The 18,328-nt window shown below is 42.5% G+C and overlaps 2 gene segments (V, D, J or C); both read left to right on the top strand.

The window, feature by feature from the left end:
* LOC118565466 overlaps positions 1 to 17,437 on the top strand; it is a 22,340-nt gene extending 4,903 nt beyond the window's left edge. Inside the window, 1 exon segment of the C gene segment in view lies at positions 17,212 to 17,437. Coding sequence covers positions 17,212 to 17,428 — 217 coding nt within the window.
* On the top strand, positions 225 to 724 carry LOC118565303. The segment is given in 1 exon segment: positions 225 to 724. A coding segment is annotated over 1 exon segment (255 nt).
* Positions 17,438 to 18,328: the final 891 nt, after the last annotated feature.

Genomic DNA, 18,328 nt, shown 5'->3' with positions numbered 1-18,328 from the left:
GTAAAAACGTAATATATTGGTTCTACATTTCAGTACTGATTCTTTTAGTTCAAACTGTATTCTCAGTCTTCCTGAGCTGATATGCATGAACAATTTTGAAAGGGAAGTGAAACAGAGCATGAGCTTAGTGGCTGTTAGAGCAGAAAGACATCTGTCAGAAACTTCTTTATGGAGGAAATCAACTCTAACAGGACAAGAGTTGAAATGACTGTTGTTAGATTGTAGTTCCTGTCCTCTAACCTGATTGGTGTCTCCTAGGTGATGCCCGTCCCACCCTGACAGTGCTGCCCCCCTCCAGTGAGGAGCTGCAGCAGGGGAAGGCCACCCTCATGTGTCTGGCCAACAAGGGCTTCCCCTCAGACTGGAGTCTGTCCTGGACGCTGGACGGCAGCAGCAGCTTCACCTGGGAAGAAAACAAGAGCCGAGTGGTGCTGCAGAAGGACGGCCTCTACAGCTGGAGCAGCACCCTGAGGCTCCCTGCAGACCAGTGGAGGAAGGTGGGCTCTGTGACCTGTGAGGCCTCCAAGGGCTCCCAGCCTGCAGTCACACAGACGCTGACCAGAGACCAGTGTTCCCAGTCCTGAGCTCATTCACTGGGAGTTTGCTGGTCTTTTTCTGCTACTGCTCTGTTTTTGCTCTTCAATCGTTTCTCTCAGTGTTTCTTCCTTAAATGTTTATCTGTTCATGTACAACTTGATGATTGAAATAAAACTGACAAAAATAATTGTGGCTTTACTTTATTACTTAAATATATTTATTGTTTTACTAGAACTGTTGCACTGGACATTTTCAATTTAGGCATTCATACAGCTTAGAATTTCCTTTTTGCTCTATTTTAGACAAAAGTTTATGATTTCAGTAAAAATACTTAAAGATGCTCCTGTCAAAAGTACTGAAGAGCATCATCTTATCTTTGTTAGTTTATGTGTCTAATATTCTTTAAAGTTATTATCTTAATACTTTTTTAAAGACAATTCAATATTTAAGGGTGAAGAAATTTAAAGGATATGTACAATAAGCACAACATTTATCAAGAGTTTTAATGAAGAGCTCGACTCTGTGGAGGACAAAGTTTGTGGATCTACAACAGCAGCTGGAATCTACAGCTGTTCATGATCATGGAGCTTACCTTTAACTGTCTGGCAGGTTTGACTCAAGAAAATGACACAGCTTTATCAACAGTATTCAGCTCTACATATCTGTGTGAGCAGATTTCCTCTCACATGAGGAGTGTCCTCAGCGCCTCCTGTAGTCGTCTGACTGCTGGACACTCAGAGACCTGTGTGCTCCTTAAAGTTACTAAGTGTGATCCCCATAAAGCAGAACTGGCAAACACAAAGCAGGGACAGAGATCTCATTAAGAATGTTCCTACCACAGAGGAAAAGGAACTAAGAGTATATAACATTAAATTGAAATAAGTGTATTTGTCCTTAAGCAGATAGGTACAATGATCTGCCAAAGGAATAAGGTTTTTGCACTGAAAAATACTTATCTCAATGATCTTATTTCAAGTGCAGTATATCTAATTATATTATTTTACGAGGTCAACGTATTAGTTCCACTGGGAGATATGTACATACATGCTTAAATTTAGGTCAAATACATTTATCTCAAGCAGTTTCCACTTATATTTAGACCACTTTTTGCAGTGGTGATTACATCCACACGTTTACAGAGTTTTTTTTCCTCATCATTATTTGAGCCGAGCATGGAAAGAATATTTGTTTTTATTGTTATATGGTTCTTTTACTGTTATGGCGGACTCAATATGGATCAAAGTAGTTTAAAAAAAGTTGATCTAGACTTTGTCAACACATGTCAATAAATATAGTTGTTTTCTGTGGTGTATAACTTGATACAAAATTAATAAATGTGTTAATGCAGCCATTTATGTGGCACTCTGTGGCATTTTTAGATGGCACACCTCATCAGAAAGGTAGCTGACCCCTGCTGCCTAAGTCAGGAGATGTAAGAATGAACCAAAAAATTTGACATAAAATGTTTTTGAGTGACAAGGCTCATTTTTGCCTGACTGCTGACGCTGCCTGCAACAGTTTCTTCTCAGTCTGACTGATGGTAAAATGTTTCATGTCCATCAGTCACTAACCCTGACCCAATAACTGAGTTTCACTGCTATAACAAATACTTACTTTTCACATCCTTTTTACAAACAGTGGTAAACTGCTGCATGTTCAGCCTGAACTCCACTGATGGTCAGAGTGAAGTCACAGTTTTATCAACTGCCTGTAAACAACTTGGAGTCCCTGATGCTCTGCTGTTAGCTTTATCTAAAGGAGGTTTGGGTATTTTCTCGCCTCTTTCTTGGAACCAGCTATGGTACCTTCCACCATTCAACCTGTGTCTGCTCTGACTTCTAATGCTGACTGACCCTCACAAAGATGAACTCACTGCTGCAGGCAGTCATTGACTTCACCTCTGGTTCATTACTGGTTCATGCTGTAAAACAACCAAAGGTCAGTCAACAAGAGCTGTCAGCTTTGTTTGAACTATTTTTATTTTTGCTTTACAGTTGTGATTTTTAATTTTATGTAATTTTATTTTCACAACAATAAGTTTTGAAAATTGAAAATTGACAGAAATTTTACTAAATTAGCGGAACACCATCATAAGATATGGCTGAAAGCCTCTTCAGCGACTGTGTCATTAAAAATTATCTCTCAGTTTTATAACATTTGTATTTAAAGCAAACTCCCTGAGATTAACAGGATCTATTTTTGTAATGTTTCTTAATGATCACAAATTACTTGACACAAATGATTTGTGTCAAGTGTAGTTAATTTTGGGATCAACTTCTATATTGATTTAAACATCTGATCCTCTGTGAAAACCAGATTAAAACCTATTTATATTTTTTCTTTCTAACTGTATTGTAGCTTTTAAACTTAGTTTTTAGTAGATTTTATAAAAATGGGTCAAAAACTTTGGTTTTATTTATAAAGCAATAACAGAATGTCATGTTCTCATGTGTTTGCATTCAGTCAGCTTCACCAGTCATCAGTTGTTTCTATTCAGTCTGAATGAGTTAGTTCATTGATTGTTTTCCACTGTGTGAACACAACTTGGCTGTTGAAAGTGTCGCTCTGACAGAATCTTCAGCCTGAACTTTATTGATGGTCAGAGTAAAGTCAGAGTTTGATCTACTGCCTATGAAACCATTTAGAGTCCCTGAAACTCTGCTGTTGGCCACATAATGAGCAGCTGGAGAGTTAAGGACTAAAACAATTGTATCACTGTTTAAAAAACATCCAGTCAGAACCTGAGGATATGTGTTCAGCCAAGAGAGCTAAACCTTAATCTGGTTGTTAACAATGTTTTCTATAATGCATACCTAAATTCTGACATTTTATTTAAATCTCAGGTCAAATTTTATTGTCCACAACATAGTTTTTACAAGTCTATTAAAATATTCAAATACATAAATTAACTTCAAAGCTTCCCATGAAACCAATAATATTAATGGGAACTATTCATGTGAATGTATTTTTGAGGAAGAATATTGCCATAAATGATTGTTACTCTGTGTGTCTGTATTTAGTGAGCTGTGTCAGAGTCTGCTGTGACATTCAGCTGCAGTTTCTGTTCAGCCTGACTGAGGGAGGTTTTTGTACGACTGTTTTTCACTGTGTGAACACACTATCACTGTGATAACTCTGACAGTAGTAAATTGCAGAATCTTCAGCCTGAACTCCACTGATGGTCAGAGTGAAGTCAGAGTTTGATCCACCATCATTAAAACGACTTGGAGTTCCCGATACTCGATTCCCAACATAATAAAAGAGAAGCTTAGGAGGTTGTTCATCTTTCTGTTGGTACCAGGCTAAACAGTTAGAGCCATGAACATTCTGACTGGTCCTACAGGGGATCCTGGCAGATCCTCCCAGATCAGCTGTCACTGCTGTAGGCTGAGTCACTGTGACCTGACCTCTGGACTCTGAGGACACAGAGACAAAAACATAAAGCAGCTTGATGGTTTTGTGGGCTTCATTTCAGAGGGACAGATGTTGATAGAGGAGAGGAGTTTGATCCTCTGGACTTTACCTGTGAAGCAGCAGCAGAGGAGAGTCCAGATGAGGACGCAGATCAAAGTCATGTTTTTGATGAGGAGGATTTCTGTGTCTTCTGTTGTGATGAAGGACAGCTGTCAGTCCTCCAGTGTTCAACTCTCAGGACTATAAACTCTCCCAGAGCACTGGAGCATGGTGCTGCTGATGCAAAGTGCCTCTCTATGGAAATGCTCTAAATGACTCCAGCAGAGACTTTGGATAAAAAATGACTTTATGAATGGATATGAAGTTTTATAGGATACTAATCAGATATTTCATTGTTTTACTTTTTGTATTTCTCTCACAATAGTTAATATTAATTTAGAAACAATAAACAATGCACACATTTCAAAATCTACACAAACAACAGATTAAATCTTTCTTATGAGGGTTAGGTTTTGCTCTTGCTTGTGCTTATATTTACTGTTTGTGTTTTCATATAAATAATTTTCAGTCTTTCAGGTCAGGTTCATTTGAATATTCATAGTTTCAAATTATCTTCACTTTAATTCTGATGTTTGTGGATCACCACTGTCATCCCACACCAATAGAACAAATTAATTAAGACTAAAAAGAAAAAGAATCATTCTGAAAGGTTAGAAACTGTACCATGCGCTTAAAATATATACTTTTTCATCAACAAATTCTAGTTTGGTAAAATGGTAATTAGTACTTGTACAGTTCTTTAACTAGACCGATGACCCCAAAGCGCTTTACTCTTCAATCATTAATTCACACCCTGATGGTGGTGAGCTTTATAAGTAGCCACAGCTGCCCTGGGGCAGACTGACAGAGGCAAGGCCTTATATCGATGTCACAACGGTGGGAGAAGTGTCTTGCACAAAGACACAATGACTGACATGGTTGGAGTGGGGGATTGAACCAGCAACCCACCAACTGCAGGACAAACTTATTATCTCCTGTACCACTGTCGTATCTATTTATTTATTTAGTGGATATGTTCTGGTTAAAATCAGGCTGAATTAAAAGTGACATTATATTGTTTTTAATGCAGGTTTTTCATATTTTCATGGCAGTTCATAATATTTTCCGTCCTGAGAATTTTTTGACAAAAGTGTTTGCCTCAAATGTCTTTAAAACAAAAACCCAGCACTTAGGTTTCTCTGTTACTCATTTGAAAAATGTGTCTTAGTTTGATATTAAAGTATAATGAAGAAATAAAGTAGTTGTGCAAGGATCTTAAAATGCATCTCACTCTTATGTTAGATCCTGGAACTTGGATGCTTTGAGTTTCCCAGAACCATGATTGATTTTCAGCAGTTAAGTTCATCAAAAAAAAAAAAAATTGTGCTAAAAACGTGTGGTCAGAACATTGCCTGAGGCGTTATCTCACAATTCATGTGTTGATAAAAACCGCATGACTTAAATAGAACACGTGTCAAAACTCAGTTTCATGAACATTATTACAAGTAAAACATCTGCAACTGTGGATCAGTTCCTCTTCTGCTGGGAGGTTTTTGTACGACGTTGTATCACTGTGTGAACGGGAAGCTGTTATGCTGCTGACAGTAGTAAACTCCTGCATCTTCGGTCTGAACTCCACTGATTGTTAAAGTGAAGTCAGTCTGTTGTGCTGTTGCATGAAACCGCTCAGGAACTCCAGGTTGACGACGTGTGGTGTCTTCAATCAAAAGTTTTGGAGCTTTTCCACTTTTCTGAAGATACCAGTCAATGTCATCACCTATAAGTCTGTCAGCTTTACATCTAATGGAGACGGTCTGTCCCTGAACACCAGACAGAGCTTCAGGAGTCTGAGTCAGAACAATGTCTCCTGAAGAATCTTTAGAAAACAAAACAGAAAACACATTTTAGAAGAATTTTTTTTTTAACTTATGCAGAAAATGTTGCAACGTTAATTCTGTTACATAAACATAACCTTTGAGCAGAAAGTCTCACCGTGAACCAGGAGCCCCAGGGTGGTCAGCAGTAGAGTCAGTGACATCATCATTGTGCTGCTGGTGTGTCAGTGGCTCTGAAAGGCCTGGACAGCCACTGATCAACACTGACCTCTTAACAGCTGGGAGCAGAGAGGCAGGACACATATGCAAACACACAGAGTCAGTCAAATGGAGCTCAGCTCTACAGCTCGTAACGCCTCCTTCTGTTAAACCAATCTATCAGTGGTATGAGTCATTCTAAACTGAACAGTTCAGTCCTCTTTATCCAGCGAAAACAGCTCAAAACATTACTGGTCTTTGTATTTTTATGATTAATTATTTTGAGATTTATATTGTTTCAACAGGGTGTAAAACTGAGACAGTATTGGCACTGCACCTGACATTGATGTACAAACTGTCCTACTCATGCCTTTAATTTTCTCAGGAAAGTGTAATATTCTGTCTTGATTCCTGTTTATGATTCGGTTAAGTTAGTTTCCTTGCCTTATGTTTACTTCGTGTTTTCAAGTTCTGGAGTCCAGTTTAGCCTGTTTATTTTATATTCTGTTCTGGTTCACATTTATTTGTTGGTTTAGTATTTTTCTGCCTCTTGGTTTATTTGCGTTCTAGATTATTGAGTTCTGTTTAGGCTGTTGATTGTTTTCATTATCGGTTTTCTGTATTAGTTCTGATCTTAGTGCTGCGATTTGTTATTATTATTAGTGTCCTTGGGTTTTGGTTTATTCTCCAGTTCTGTAATTGGTTCCACCTTAGGTTAATTAGTCTTTCACTCCGCTCACCTGTTAGTCTGTTTATTTAAGCCTCACCTCCTCCTCAGCTAGTTGTCGGTTCGTCTCTCATTCTTTCATGCACTCCGTCCCGCACCTGGTAAGAGCTCCCAGCACCTTGTTTCTGTTTTATTGACCTGTTCTGTCTGTTTTTGCCCAGTTCTGTTTGCCTGATCCCGTACAAGGTGTTACCTGGATGTTTTGCCTTACCTTTTGTTGGACTCAGTTTAGTAGCCTGTCTGTTCCCCACTCCTCATCATCCCTCAAATAAACCATTAATCAACATAGCAGAGTTTTGGTTCTATTCCGGGTTCACCTTCAAAACAGATCATTACAGAAACGAACCGACCAACATGAACCTGTCGCCAAAACGCCATCTCCGCCCCGGAGCTGCTATGCTGCACAAGCCTGGTAAACCTTCCAGCACGCCGGCTCTCCCGGTTAACTCACCTCAAGCCTCCAGACTGTCCACCTCGGAGCGTGCCTGTCCTGACACGGACTTTTTTCTCGAGGTTCATGCGGACGTGGTGCGGGACCTCCGCCCGGACCTTTTCCCGGAACCGGCTCAACCTCCCTCTCCTAATGTGGTGCCGCAAGGACCGCCATCGGCTTCAGCGGTCGCGTCCCGCCCGGAGTTATCAGCCCTCCAGCAAGGTCCGCCACCTCGCCGCCGAAGGAAGAAGCGCTCGCCTGCCGGACATTCATCCATTGTAGGCGGGCAGTTGCCCAACGAGCCAGCTCGGCCTCACCCGACGGCCGAGTCCCAGCCTCAGCCCACTTCCGGTTCAGCAGACAGGAGTCCCTCGCTTCCTAGAGCCGAGACGCCCACAGCTCCCCCTGCTGGCGTCCGTGACTCGGAATATTTGACCCTGGAGAACAAAGTCAGAACTTTTGCCCCGATAATCAAGAGACTCAGGGAGGCTCTTTTTCTCCAGTATTCAGAGGAGCTGGAGAGGAGATTAAAGGAGTTGGAGGGCCAATATAAAGACGCTCTCAGGGCTTTTTATGACCGCCCTGCTCCTGCCGTCAAGAGTCTGGCTGACGCCTTGGCTCTTGAGTCTTTCCCCAAGGGTCTGGCTGACGCCTCGACTCCTGAGTCTGTCCCCGAGGATCCGGCCGACGCCTTGGCTCCTGAGTCGGTCCCCGAGGGTCTGGTCGACGCCTTGGCTCCTGAGTCGGTCCCCGAGGGTCTGGTCGACGCCCTGGCTCCTGAGTCTGTCCCCGAGGGTCTGGCCGACGCCTCGGCTCCTGTCAAGTCACCAGAGCGGGTCCAGGAGGATCTGCCTCTGCCCAAGTCCTGTGAGAGGGGTCAGGAGGACCTGCCCCCGCGGACCTGCGACGTGGGAACCCAGAGGGGTCCGTCGCAGACCTGCGACGTGGGAACCCAGAGGGGTCCGGTGCAGACCTGCGACGTGGGAACCCAGAGGGGTCCCTCGCGGACCTGCGACGTGGGAACCCAGGGGGGTCCGTCGCAGACTTGCGACGTAGGAACCCAGAGGGGTCCGGTGCAGACCTGCGACGTGGGAACCCAGAGGGGTCCGGCGCAGACCTGCGACGTGGGAACCCAGGGGGATCCTTCACTCTTCGGGCACTCGGGACCTCTGAAGGGGATTCAACAACCGGGGCCCCCTGGAGACTTTGAGCCTTTCAGAGTTATGTGTAAGCCAAGACCCCTTATTACCCTCATGGACAGCCAACTTTGGGAGAGACTTTATTGGATGTCTCTTTCTGAGACCCTCCAGGAGCTGATCCTGAGACTCCTGGTGGCTAAGGGTCTGACTTTGGCTCCCGAAGCCTGTAGCCCGGGGCCTCCTGAAGCCTGTAGCCCGGGGCCTCCTGAAGCCTGTAGCCCGGGGCCTCCTGAAGCCTGTAGCCTGGGGCCTCCGGTAGTCTGTAGCCCTGTGGCCTCTGTAGTCTGTAGCCCTGTGGTCTCTGTAGTCTGTAGCCCGGTGGCCTCTGTAGTCTGTAGTCCTGTGGCCACCTTAGCAGCCTGTAGCCAGGCTCCCACCTCAGCAGCCTGTAGCCAGGCTCCCACCTCCGCAGCCTGTAGCCAGGCTCCCACCTCCGCAGCCTGTAGCCAGGCTCCCACCTCCGCAGCCTGTAGCCAGGCTCCCACCTCCGCAGCCTGTAGCCAGGCCCCCACTTTAGCAGCCTGTAGCCAGGCCCCCACTTTAGCAGCCTGTAGCCAGGCTCCCACGTTAGCTGCCTGTAGCCAGGCTCCCCCTTCAGTCGCCTGTAGCCAGGCTCCCCCTTCAGTCGCCTGTAGCCAGGCATTCCCTTCAGTCGCCTGTAGCCAGGCTCCCCTTTCAGTCGCCTGTAGTCAGGCTCCCCATTCAGTCGCCTGTAGCCAGGCTTCCCCTTCAGTCGCCTGTAGCCAGGCTTCCCCTTCAGTCGCCTGTAGCCAGGCTTCCCCTTCAGTCGCCTGTAGCCAGGCTTTCCCTTCAGTCGCCTGTAGCCAGGCTCCCTCTTCAGTCGCCTGTAGCCAGGCTCCCTCTTCAGTCGCCTGTAGCCAGGCTCCCTCTTCAGTCGCCTGTAGCCAGGCTCCCTCTTCAGTTGCCTGTAGCCAGGCTCCCTCTTCAGTCGCCTGTAATCAGGCGCCACCGCCTGAAGCCGTTAACCATGCGCCGCCGCCTTTAGCCTGTAGTCCGGCGTCCTCCTCAGCCTGTAGTCCGGCGCCTCCTTTAGCCTGTAGTCCGGCGCCTCCTTTAGCCTGTAGTCCGGCGCCTCCCTTAGCCTGTAGTCCGGCGCCCCCCTTAGCCTGTAGTCCGGCGCCCCCCTTAGCCTGTAGTCCGGCGCCCCCCTTAGCCTGTAGTCCGGTGCCCCCCTTAGCCTGTAGTCTGGCGCCTTCCGTACCCTGTAGTCCGGCGCCCGGTTCTATTTTGTCTCTCTCCAGGTCGCGCCGATGGGCCCCGCGGTTTCTGCTCCGCCGACGGCCTCCTGTCGCCTGGATCCGCCGACGGCCTCCTGGCCGTCCGCCGGAGAACCCGTCACACCGGGGCCGTCCGCCGGAGAGCCCGTCACGCCGGGGCCGTCCGCCGGAGAGCCCGTCACGCCGGGGTCGTCCGCCGGAGAGCCCGTCACGCCGGGGCCGTCCGCCGGAGAGCCCGTCACGCCGGGGCCGTCCGCCGGAGAGCCCGTCACGCCGGGGCCGTCCGCCGGAGAACCCGTCACGCCGGGGCCGCCCGCCGGGATGTCCACCAGACTTCTGTACCTAGAAACTGTGTTTTTTCTTTTTCTGGTTCGCCCTGTTGGGTTGTTTTGATTTTTGCCAGGACTCTATCCCTCCGTCCGATAACCCCCTCCTCCCACCCGGTCTAGTATGCTATGTGTTCTGTTCGAGGGACGTCTGGAATCCGTCCTTGAGGGGGGGGTTCTGTAATATTCTGTCTTGATTCCTGTTTATGATTCGGTTAAGTTAGTTTCCTTGCCTTATGTTTACTTCGTGTTTTCAAGTTCTGGAGTCCAGTTTAGCCTGTTTATTTTATATTCTGTTCTGGTTCACATTTATTTGTTGGTTTAGTATTTTTCTGCCTCTTGGTTTATTTGCGTTCTAGATTATTGAGTTCTGTTTAGGCTGTTGATTGTTTTCATTATCGGTTTTCTGTATTAGTTCTGATCTTAGTGCTGCGATTTGTTATTATTATTAGTGTCCTTGGGTTTTGGTTTATTCTCCAGTTCTGTAATTGGTTCCACCTTAGGTTAATTAGTCTTTCACTCCGCTCACCTGTTAGTCTGTTTATTTAAGCCTCACCTCCTCCTCAGCTAGTTGTCGGTTCGTCTCTCATTCTTTCATGCACTCCGTCCCGCACCTGGTAAGAGCTCCCAGCACCTTGTTTCTGTTTTATTGACCTGTTCTGTCTGTTTTTGCCCAGTTCTGTTTGCCTGATCCCGTACAAGGTGTTACCTGGATGTTTTGCCTTACCTTTTGTTGGACTCAGTTTAGTAGCCTGTCTGTTCCCCACTCCTCATCATCCCTCAAATAAACCATTAATCAACATAGCAGAGTTTTGGTTCTATTCCGGGTTCACCTTCAAAACAGATCATTACAGAAAGAAGTTCGCAAATTAATTACAGGCCTCGTTAGATTGGAGTTCAGCTGCCACAGACACCAGAGGGTTTGTTAAGCTGTCGACTGTGTCAAATAAGGTATACAAATTATTACTATTTGTTGATAATCTCAGAAAAAATAATCTCTTGAATTTTTCAGTTTTAGAGTACATCTGTAAAGTCTGTCTTTAAAGATGTCATAGTGAACCTGGAGTCCAGTCTTTCACCACCTCCATTCGAGTTTTCGGCACTCGCTCTTTTCAATTCCTAATGGAGGAGAACTTATCCACAGTGTTTCCTTTTTTCCCAGAGACAACTTTAAGTTTAATTTAGAGTCTCTGAAACTCTTCTGTTGGCCAAAAAAATAAGCAGCTAGAGTTTAATTCACTTTCTGTTCTTACCAAGCTGTTTAATGTCCATCGTATGACTAATAACGTTTTTTATTTTAATTTCTGTTTAAGCCATCCTGTGTCTTGAAGAGGTATTGAGGCCTAAACAATTGTAATATTGTTTAAAGAAACTCCTGTCAGAAACTTAGGATATGTTTTCAGCCAAGAGAGCTAATAGTGTGTTCCATTATACTCGGTAGTCGGCATTCTCAACCTCTGGCAGGAACGGCCCCTAAAGTCGGTATTACGAGTCGGAAAATCGGTATAACCGCATGGTACCCGACATCGGCTTTCATGATGGTTGCTACTGATAGCAAAATTTAGTAAAACCTTTGTCTGATTGCAGCAGCTCTCAATTATTTTTCTAACATTTAGTCAGTCGTACATGTCATACCTCTCAGTCTTCAACAGACTGGATGTTTCAGCTCTGTTTATTTGTAGAAAATACTGCTTAGAACAGTGTTATTGACTTTGTTTGTGTTTAAACAATATTGTGAGCATCCGTGTTTTTTTCTACTGTCCGACTGAGGGAAACTGGAACATTTGGTTTGGTAGTAGTTTGTTTTTAAGTAAAATTTCTTCACTTAAAATCATATTTAGTTGTTCTTGTATGTAACATGTAAACACATCTTCATTAGTCTTTTTTATGTCTTTAAAATCGTTGCAGAGATTGGAAACATCACAACAACATGGACAGATGAGTAAAGAACAGGAAAAAAAATATTTTTGAAATCACAGCAATCAGTTTTGGTTACTCTGTATTTTCTGTAGATCAACACACATTTATAGTTAGTAAGTAAATTAATTTATATAGCACCACTTAATGTGCTTTACAGTAGAAGATAACAGAATCACACAAGCCCACAATAAACAAAAGGAGATATAAGATATGTTTTTAGCTGGCCTTTAAAAGAAACCACTGAATCTGTTGATCTCGGTCAGAAGAAGGGTGTTCCAGAGTCTTGGAGCCACAGAAGAGAAAGCTCTGTCTACCTTGGTTTTTCATTTTTTTATGGGGGCAATCTTGATCACTGGCCCTCAGAGCCTTAATGGGGGTGTAGGGATGTAAAAGTTCAGCAAGTTATCCTGGTGGCTGTCCATGCAGAGTTTTCCAAGTCAAAACTAAGATCTTGAAAAGTACTCAATATTAAACCAGGAGCCAATTAAGTTGCATAAGAAGTGGAGTCACATTCCAAATTTTGAAGATCTTGTCAGAAGTCAAGCTGCAGCATTTTGTACACATTGCAATCCAGGGAGGTTTTGGTAAGACATGTTTAAAGTGCAGGCTGCACAGTGTTGCAGTGGGTAGCACTGGTGTCTTGTAGTAAGAAGGTTCTGGGTTCAAATCCAATCTTTCTGCATGGAGTTTGCATGTTCTCCCTGTGCACACGTGGGTTCTCTCCGGGTACTCTGGCTTCCTCCCACAGTCCAAAAACATGACTGTTAGGTTAATTGGCTTCTCTAAATTGTCCTTAGGTGTGAGTGTGTGCATGAATGGCTGTCTGTCTCTGTGTTGCCCTGCGACAGACTGGCGACCTGTCCAGGGTGTACCCCGCTTCTCGCCCAGTGAACGCTGGAGATAGGCACTAGCGACCCCATGAGGGATTAAGCGGGTCAGAAAATGGATGGATGTTTAAAGTGCATTGCAATAGTCCATATGACACAAAACAAAAGCATGAATTTTGGAAATCATTTCCATCTCAGGATGAGAAACAATAGGAGTAAGTTTGGAAATGTTTTGCAGATGATAGAAACAAGCCTGAATCAACGGTTATTCCAAGTTTTAAGCGAGAGAGTATATTATTTGTTTTATGATATAAATCATGTTTTAAGATATAAATCATGTGACATATGACACACTGTGTTTGTTGTTCTTTTAAGAGACTTGTGCTGAGCTTCTTGTTTCTGCAGAATCAGACAAATTCCAGAATGTTTCCTTTTAAGTCTTCTTACATATTTACACTCTGTGTATGCTGCAATTTTTCTCCAGATACTGAGGGAAGTTGGTTAAAAAAAAAGAAAATCTCACAGTAAGACAACTGTTGAACATTGAGCCACGGCGAGCCCAAACTTCTAGGTGATCAATACAATCTCCTCTATCAAATTTTTTTGTTTATGTTGAAAATTAGTCCAAATATATAAAAAAGGTGATTTATTTGCATGCTTCATCATTGTGGATTTGGTGTCATTAAAGAACTAAAGAGGTGATAAGTCAACCTGGTGTGAAATCGAGCATGTGTGTGTTGGTAACACTTTACAATAAGGTATACACCATTTAATTAACTACTGAGAAACGCCTTAGGAACTAATCATGAACTAACTGGTAGTGAACCAGTGCTTAGTGGGTAACACACAGCACAGCATTATTACTACAGTTTAGTTTTGTTTTAATTAGCAAATCAAAGAAAAAAGAATCAGGAACTTGTGGTAGTTAACCTGTACTGATGAACTAAATTTATCACATTTAATCAGACATGATTCTTCCTTGTTTTCAGTTCACTCTCATACTGTTACATGAATGTTTTTAATGTGGTTCATTTATTTATTATGTTGACTGGGATATCCATATAGTGCTGCTCTTGTAAAATCAGTTTTAAACACCTGTGAGGCAGAGAAATAAAGGTCCAAGGTTAATGTCATTGTTACGTTACCAAAAGTCTGTCAACTTTAAATATTCACGAAGGTTTTCAAAATGTAGTTAGCATAATATGTATTTATAATTTTAAACAGCATCTAAGTATGTTTCTGTAACACAAGTTCACCTGAATTTAAAGTCCATTAATTGTACCTTATCTTTTTTTTTTTCTTTGTACCTTATCTTTTAGTCTGTTCACTGAACAGAATCAGTCTCTGCAGCTGCAGTTCAGTTTCTGTTCAGCCTGACTGAGGGAGGTTTTTGTACGACTGTTTTTCACTGTGTGAACACCCACAGGCTGCTAATATAGTGATCACTCTGACAGTAGTAAACTGCAGCATCTTCAGCCTGAACTCCACTGATGGTCAGAGTGAAGTCAGAGTTTGATCCACTGCCTGTAAAACGACTTGGAGTCCCTGATGCTCGAGTGCTGGCATAATAAATGAGCAGCTTAGGAGGTTGTCCATCTTTCTGTTGATACCAGGCTAAACGGTCAGAGCCATAAACATTCTGACTGGTCCTACAGGGGATCCTGGCAGATCCTCCCAGATCAGCTGTCACTGCTGCAGGCTGAGTCACTGTGACCTGACCTCTGGACTCTGAGGACACAGAGACAAAAACATAAAGCAGCTTGATGGTTTTGTGGGCTTCATTTCAGAGGGACAGATGTTAATAGAGGAGAGGAGTTTGATCCTCTGGACTTTACCTGTGAAGCAGCAGCAGAGGAGAGTCCAGATGAGGACGCAGATCAAAGTCATGTTTTTGATGAGGAGGATTTCTGTGTCTTCTGTTGTCATGAAGGACAGCTGTCAGTCCTCCAGTGTTCAACTCTCAGGACTATAAACTCTCCCAGAGCACTGGAGCATGGTGCTGCTGATGCAAAGTGCCTCTCTATGGAAATGCTCTGGCTGACTCCAGCAGGGAGTTTGGAACAATATGAATTTAAGAATATGAGGTTTTACAGAATAAACCACATAAACCAATAACCAGATATTTCTTTATGTATTTTTCTCACAATAGTTCCTTTAAATTACAAAGAATTAAATAATAAACATAACACATATTTCAACCCATATGGCAGATGAATGGCAGCATTGCTTGTGTCAGTCTCCTCCAGGGCACCTGGGACTACTAACATAGATCAACATCGTGAGAGTGTGAACGTGTGGTGAATGGGGGAATATAGTGTGAAGCGCTTGGGGTTGTGGAAATTGATAAAATGTTATACAAGTACAAGACATTTACCATTTAACCATCTATATAATAAATATGGAACTAACTCATCCTTTTGAAGCCCACATTTTTGTTTATTCTTACATCAGTATTTACTGGTGATGTATTTCTGAAAATGATTTTCAAAGTTATTAAGGACAGGTTCAGTTTACTCTTTCATAGCTTACAATGATCTAAACTGTCATGTTGATGTAGCTTGATCACCTGTTATCCCACTGCAATAGAAGAAATTCAACAGGACAAAATATCTAATTATACTAAAAGGTTAGAGATTTTACAAAAAATTATCTTTTTTGTTTAGTTTTTCATCAGAAGATTCTAGTTTGTATCTTTTCATTTATTTGGTGGCATTTTCAGGTTAATATCAGACTCATCTAATAATAGGGCAATTGTTTATATAGTTTGTGTGCAAGTTGTGCTATTTTCATGGCTGTTGATAACTGAAGTTACTGTAATAGAAGTGTTTACCCAACTTATCTTTGAAATGAATAAAAAATAAATGCTACCCATTTGAAAAATGTCTCTCAGTTTCATTTCCACTGCTGCTGATTTGTTGTTAATGCAATGAAGGACTAAAGTGGTTGAGCAAGGATCATAAAATGCATATCACTATGATGTAGTTATTGCCAGTTATTAGATGTTTCTTGCATTAACATCGTACATTTTTTATAATATTAATTCTAAGAACTCATTTGCAGGATATTTCCTTAGGGATTTTATTGTATTGAGGGGTGTTAAGCAAAATAGCTTTTCATTATTCTGCTTATGCCAAAACACATTGTTTCTTGTTTAGAGGATACAAAAAGTTAAAACACGTTTGAATGTTTCAATACATGCATCTGGGTATTCCCAGTGAACCGTGTCAGTCTCCGCAGCTTTCAGTTCAATTTCAGTTCTCACTGAGTCATTTTTACACAAGATTTATTCACTGAGTGAACTACCCATGTCCGTTGATGCTAGAAAGACTTTTTGTCCAACAGCATGCTTTACAGAATATATTTTCTAAGGTGTTTTAGTTTCCGCTTTGGGATTAGTGCTGTTTAAAAGTATTATTTAAAGTATTTTATAGTTTGAGCTTGGAATACCTACTTCATCCACCCATTTCCTAACACGCCTATCCCTTTTGGGGTCGCGAGGGGTGCTGGTGTCTCCAGCTGTCGATGGGTGAGACACGGGGTACACACTGGACTGGTCTCCAGTCTATCACAGGGCAACACAGAGACAAACAGGACAAACAACAATTCAGGCACACACTCACACATAAGGAGACTGTACCTACTGTGCCCCTGTGTAGCACAGGATACCTACTTAAAAAAGTAAATTACTTTAGGATCAGTAGTGTTTCTTCATCAAGATTTATCATAAACATCTCAAATGTTTTAAGATGAAAAATAACTCACAAATAAACAATTCAACCATCTGGTGGATGTTTTAAATGGGTTTAAAATATGACTGTGCATTACTAAATATGTTGTTGGCTTTAAATGTCAAAGAGTTTGCAGCCTGCTTCATATTCAAGAGTAATTTTTCTCTATCGCCCCATTCTGCACACCCAGCTTATTGTTGCCAGGTCTCAGGTGGTGTTAGGATAGGATGAGGTAGGGTGAGGGTGGGGGGTTCTGCTGCTTATGAGCTAAATCAGTCCTTGTCTAATAATAGTTACAGAGTAACTGAAAAACAACATGATAATGCAAACTTTTCAAGAAAGAATGCAAATTCTGATGTATTGGTTTTATACTGCTTTATAAAGTTCTAAGGATGATGATAGAAGATTGGTGTATAGACCACCATGTAAAAAACTAAACAAAAAACTATTGAGTTTCAGCATGTAAAAATGAAAACATGAGGGTCCTGTCTGGCTCCTTAATAAGATTTGTGTTCATGACATAGATTATACTTCCTGTGGGATTCCTGTAGCCTTACCTGATTGGAGGCTTGGGTGATTTCACCCTGACAAACATTGTCACGGTGAAGCTGTCCTGGTGTCGTTTGATTGATGCCATCTTGGTTCCTGTCCTCTAACCTGATTGGTGTCTCCTAGGTGATGCCCGCCCCACCCTGACAGTGCTGCCCCCCTCCAGTGAGGAGCTGCAGCAGGGGAAGGCCACCCTCATGTGTCTGGCCAACAAGGGCTTCCCCTCAGACTGGAGTCTGTCCTGGAAGGTGGACGACAGCAGCAGCAGCAGCAGCAGCTGGGAGCAGAGCAGGAGCCCCGGGGTGCTGCAGAAGGACGGCCTCTACAGCTGGAGCAGCACCCTGAGGCTCCCTGCAGACCAGTGGAGGAAGGTGGGCTCTGTGACCTGTGAGGCCTCCAAGGGCTCCCAGCCTGCAGTCACACAGACGCTGACCAGAGACCAGTGTTCCCAGTCCTGAGCTCATTCACTGGGATTTTGCTAATTTTTTTTCTGCGACTGCTCCGTTTTTAACCTTTAATAGTTTCTCTCAGATTTTCTTCCATATGTGTCCATATGTCCTTGTAAAGCTTGTTGACTGAAATAAAACTAACAAAAAAAGTTTATTGACCAGGACTGTTGCACTGGAAATTTTCAATACAGATTATTTAAATAGCTTTGAATATTCTCATCATTTCACTGAAGCCTTTTAGGACAGAGATAGCAGGATTTCAGTAATTATCATGAAATATGCTCTTGTAAAAAGTAATAAAGAACATCCTCCTAGTTCTGTCAAGTTTTATTCTGTGTCTATGACGTTATTTTCTTGATCCAAACAAGATTAACATTTGAAGATTAAAGGGTATTTTCATGTGATCCTTTGTTTTTACCAAACAATGTGAATTAACAAATTTGTGCCACATGTTTTCGATCTAGTTATACTTCTCAGTTTTTACCATTTATCAAACAAAACCAATCTATTTTGTTACAGGTACAAAAGCTGTTAATTGTTGTTTTTAAAATATTTGTTAGGTATTGCAATAAGGTAACCAAAGGCCTCATCTCGTGGTAAATTATTTGTCAGTGCATATTTGTGATTTAAACATTAAAATCTTTCTGTGTATTGAAGACAACAACAGTTTAGGAATAATATTCAATTCAATTAAAAAACACTAAAAAACATTTTTTTGGATCAAATATTTGCAGAGGATATCATAAGTTAAATTGATGCTTTTCAAAAAAATAAAAAAAAATTATATTGAGTCGTCAAAATATTTGTAAATAGTACATATTTGATTTGATGTTGCTTAGATTAAACTTTCTTTAAAGTAACATCCTCTGGCTGCAGTGGCAACATGGCAAGCAGCATTTACAAAAACAC

The sequence above is a fragment of the Fundulus heteroclitus genome, chromosome 13, assembly GCF_011125445.2.
Source record: "Fundulus heteroclitus isolate FHET01 chromosome 13, MU-UCD_Fhet_4.1, whole genome shotgun sequence".
NCBI lineage: Eukaryota > Metazoa > Chordata > Actinopteri > Cyprinodontiformes > Fundulidae > Fundulus > Fundulus heteroclitus.
This window is presented reverse-complemented; position numbering and strand designations above follow the sequence as displayed.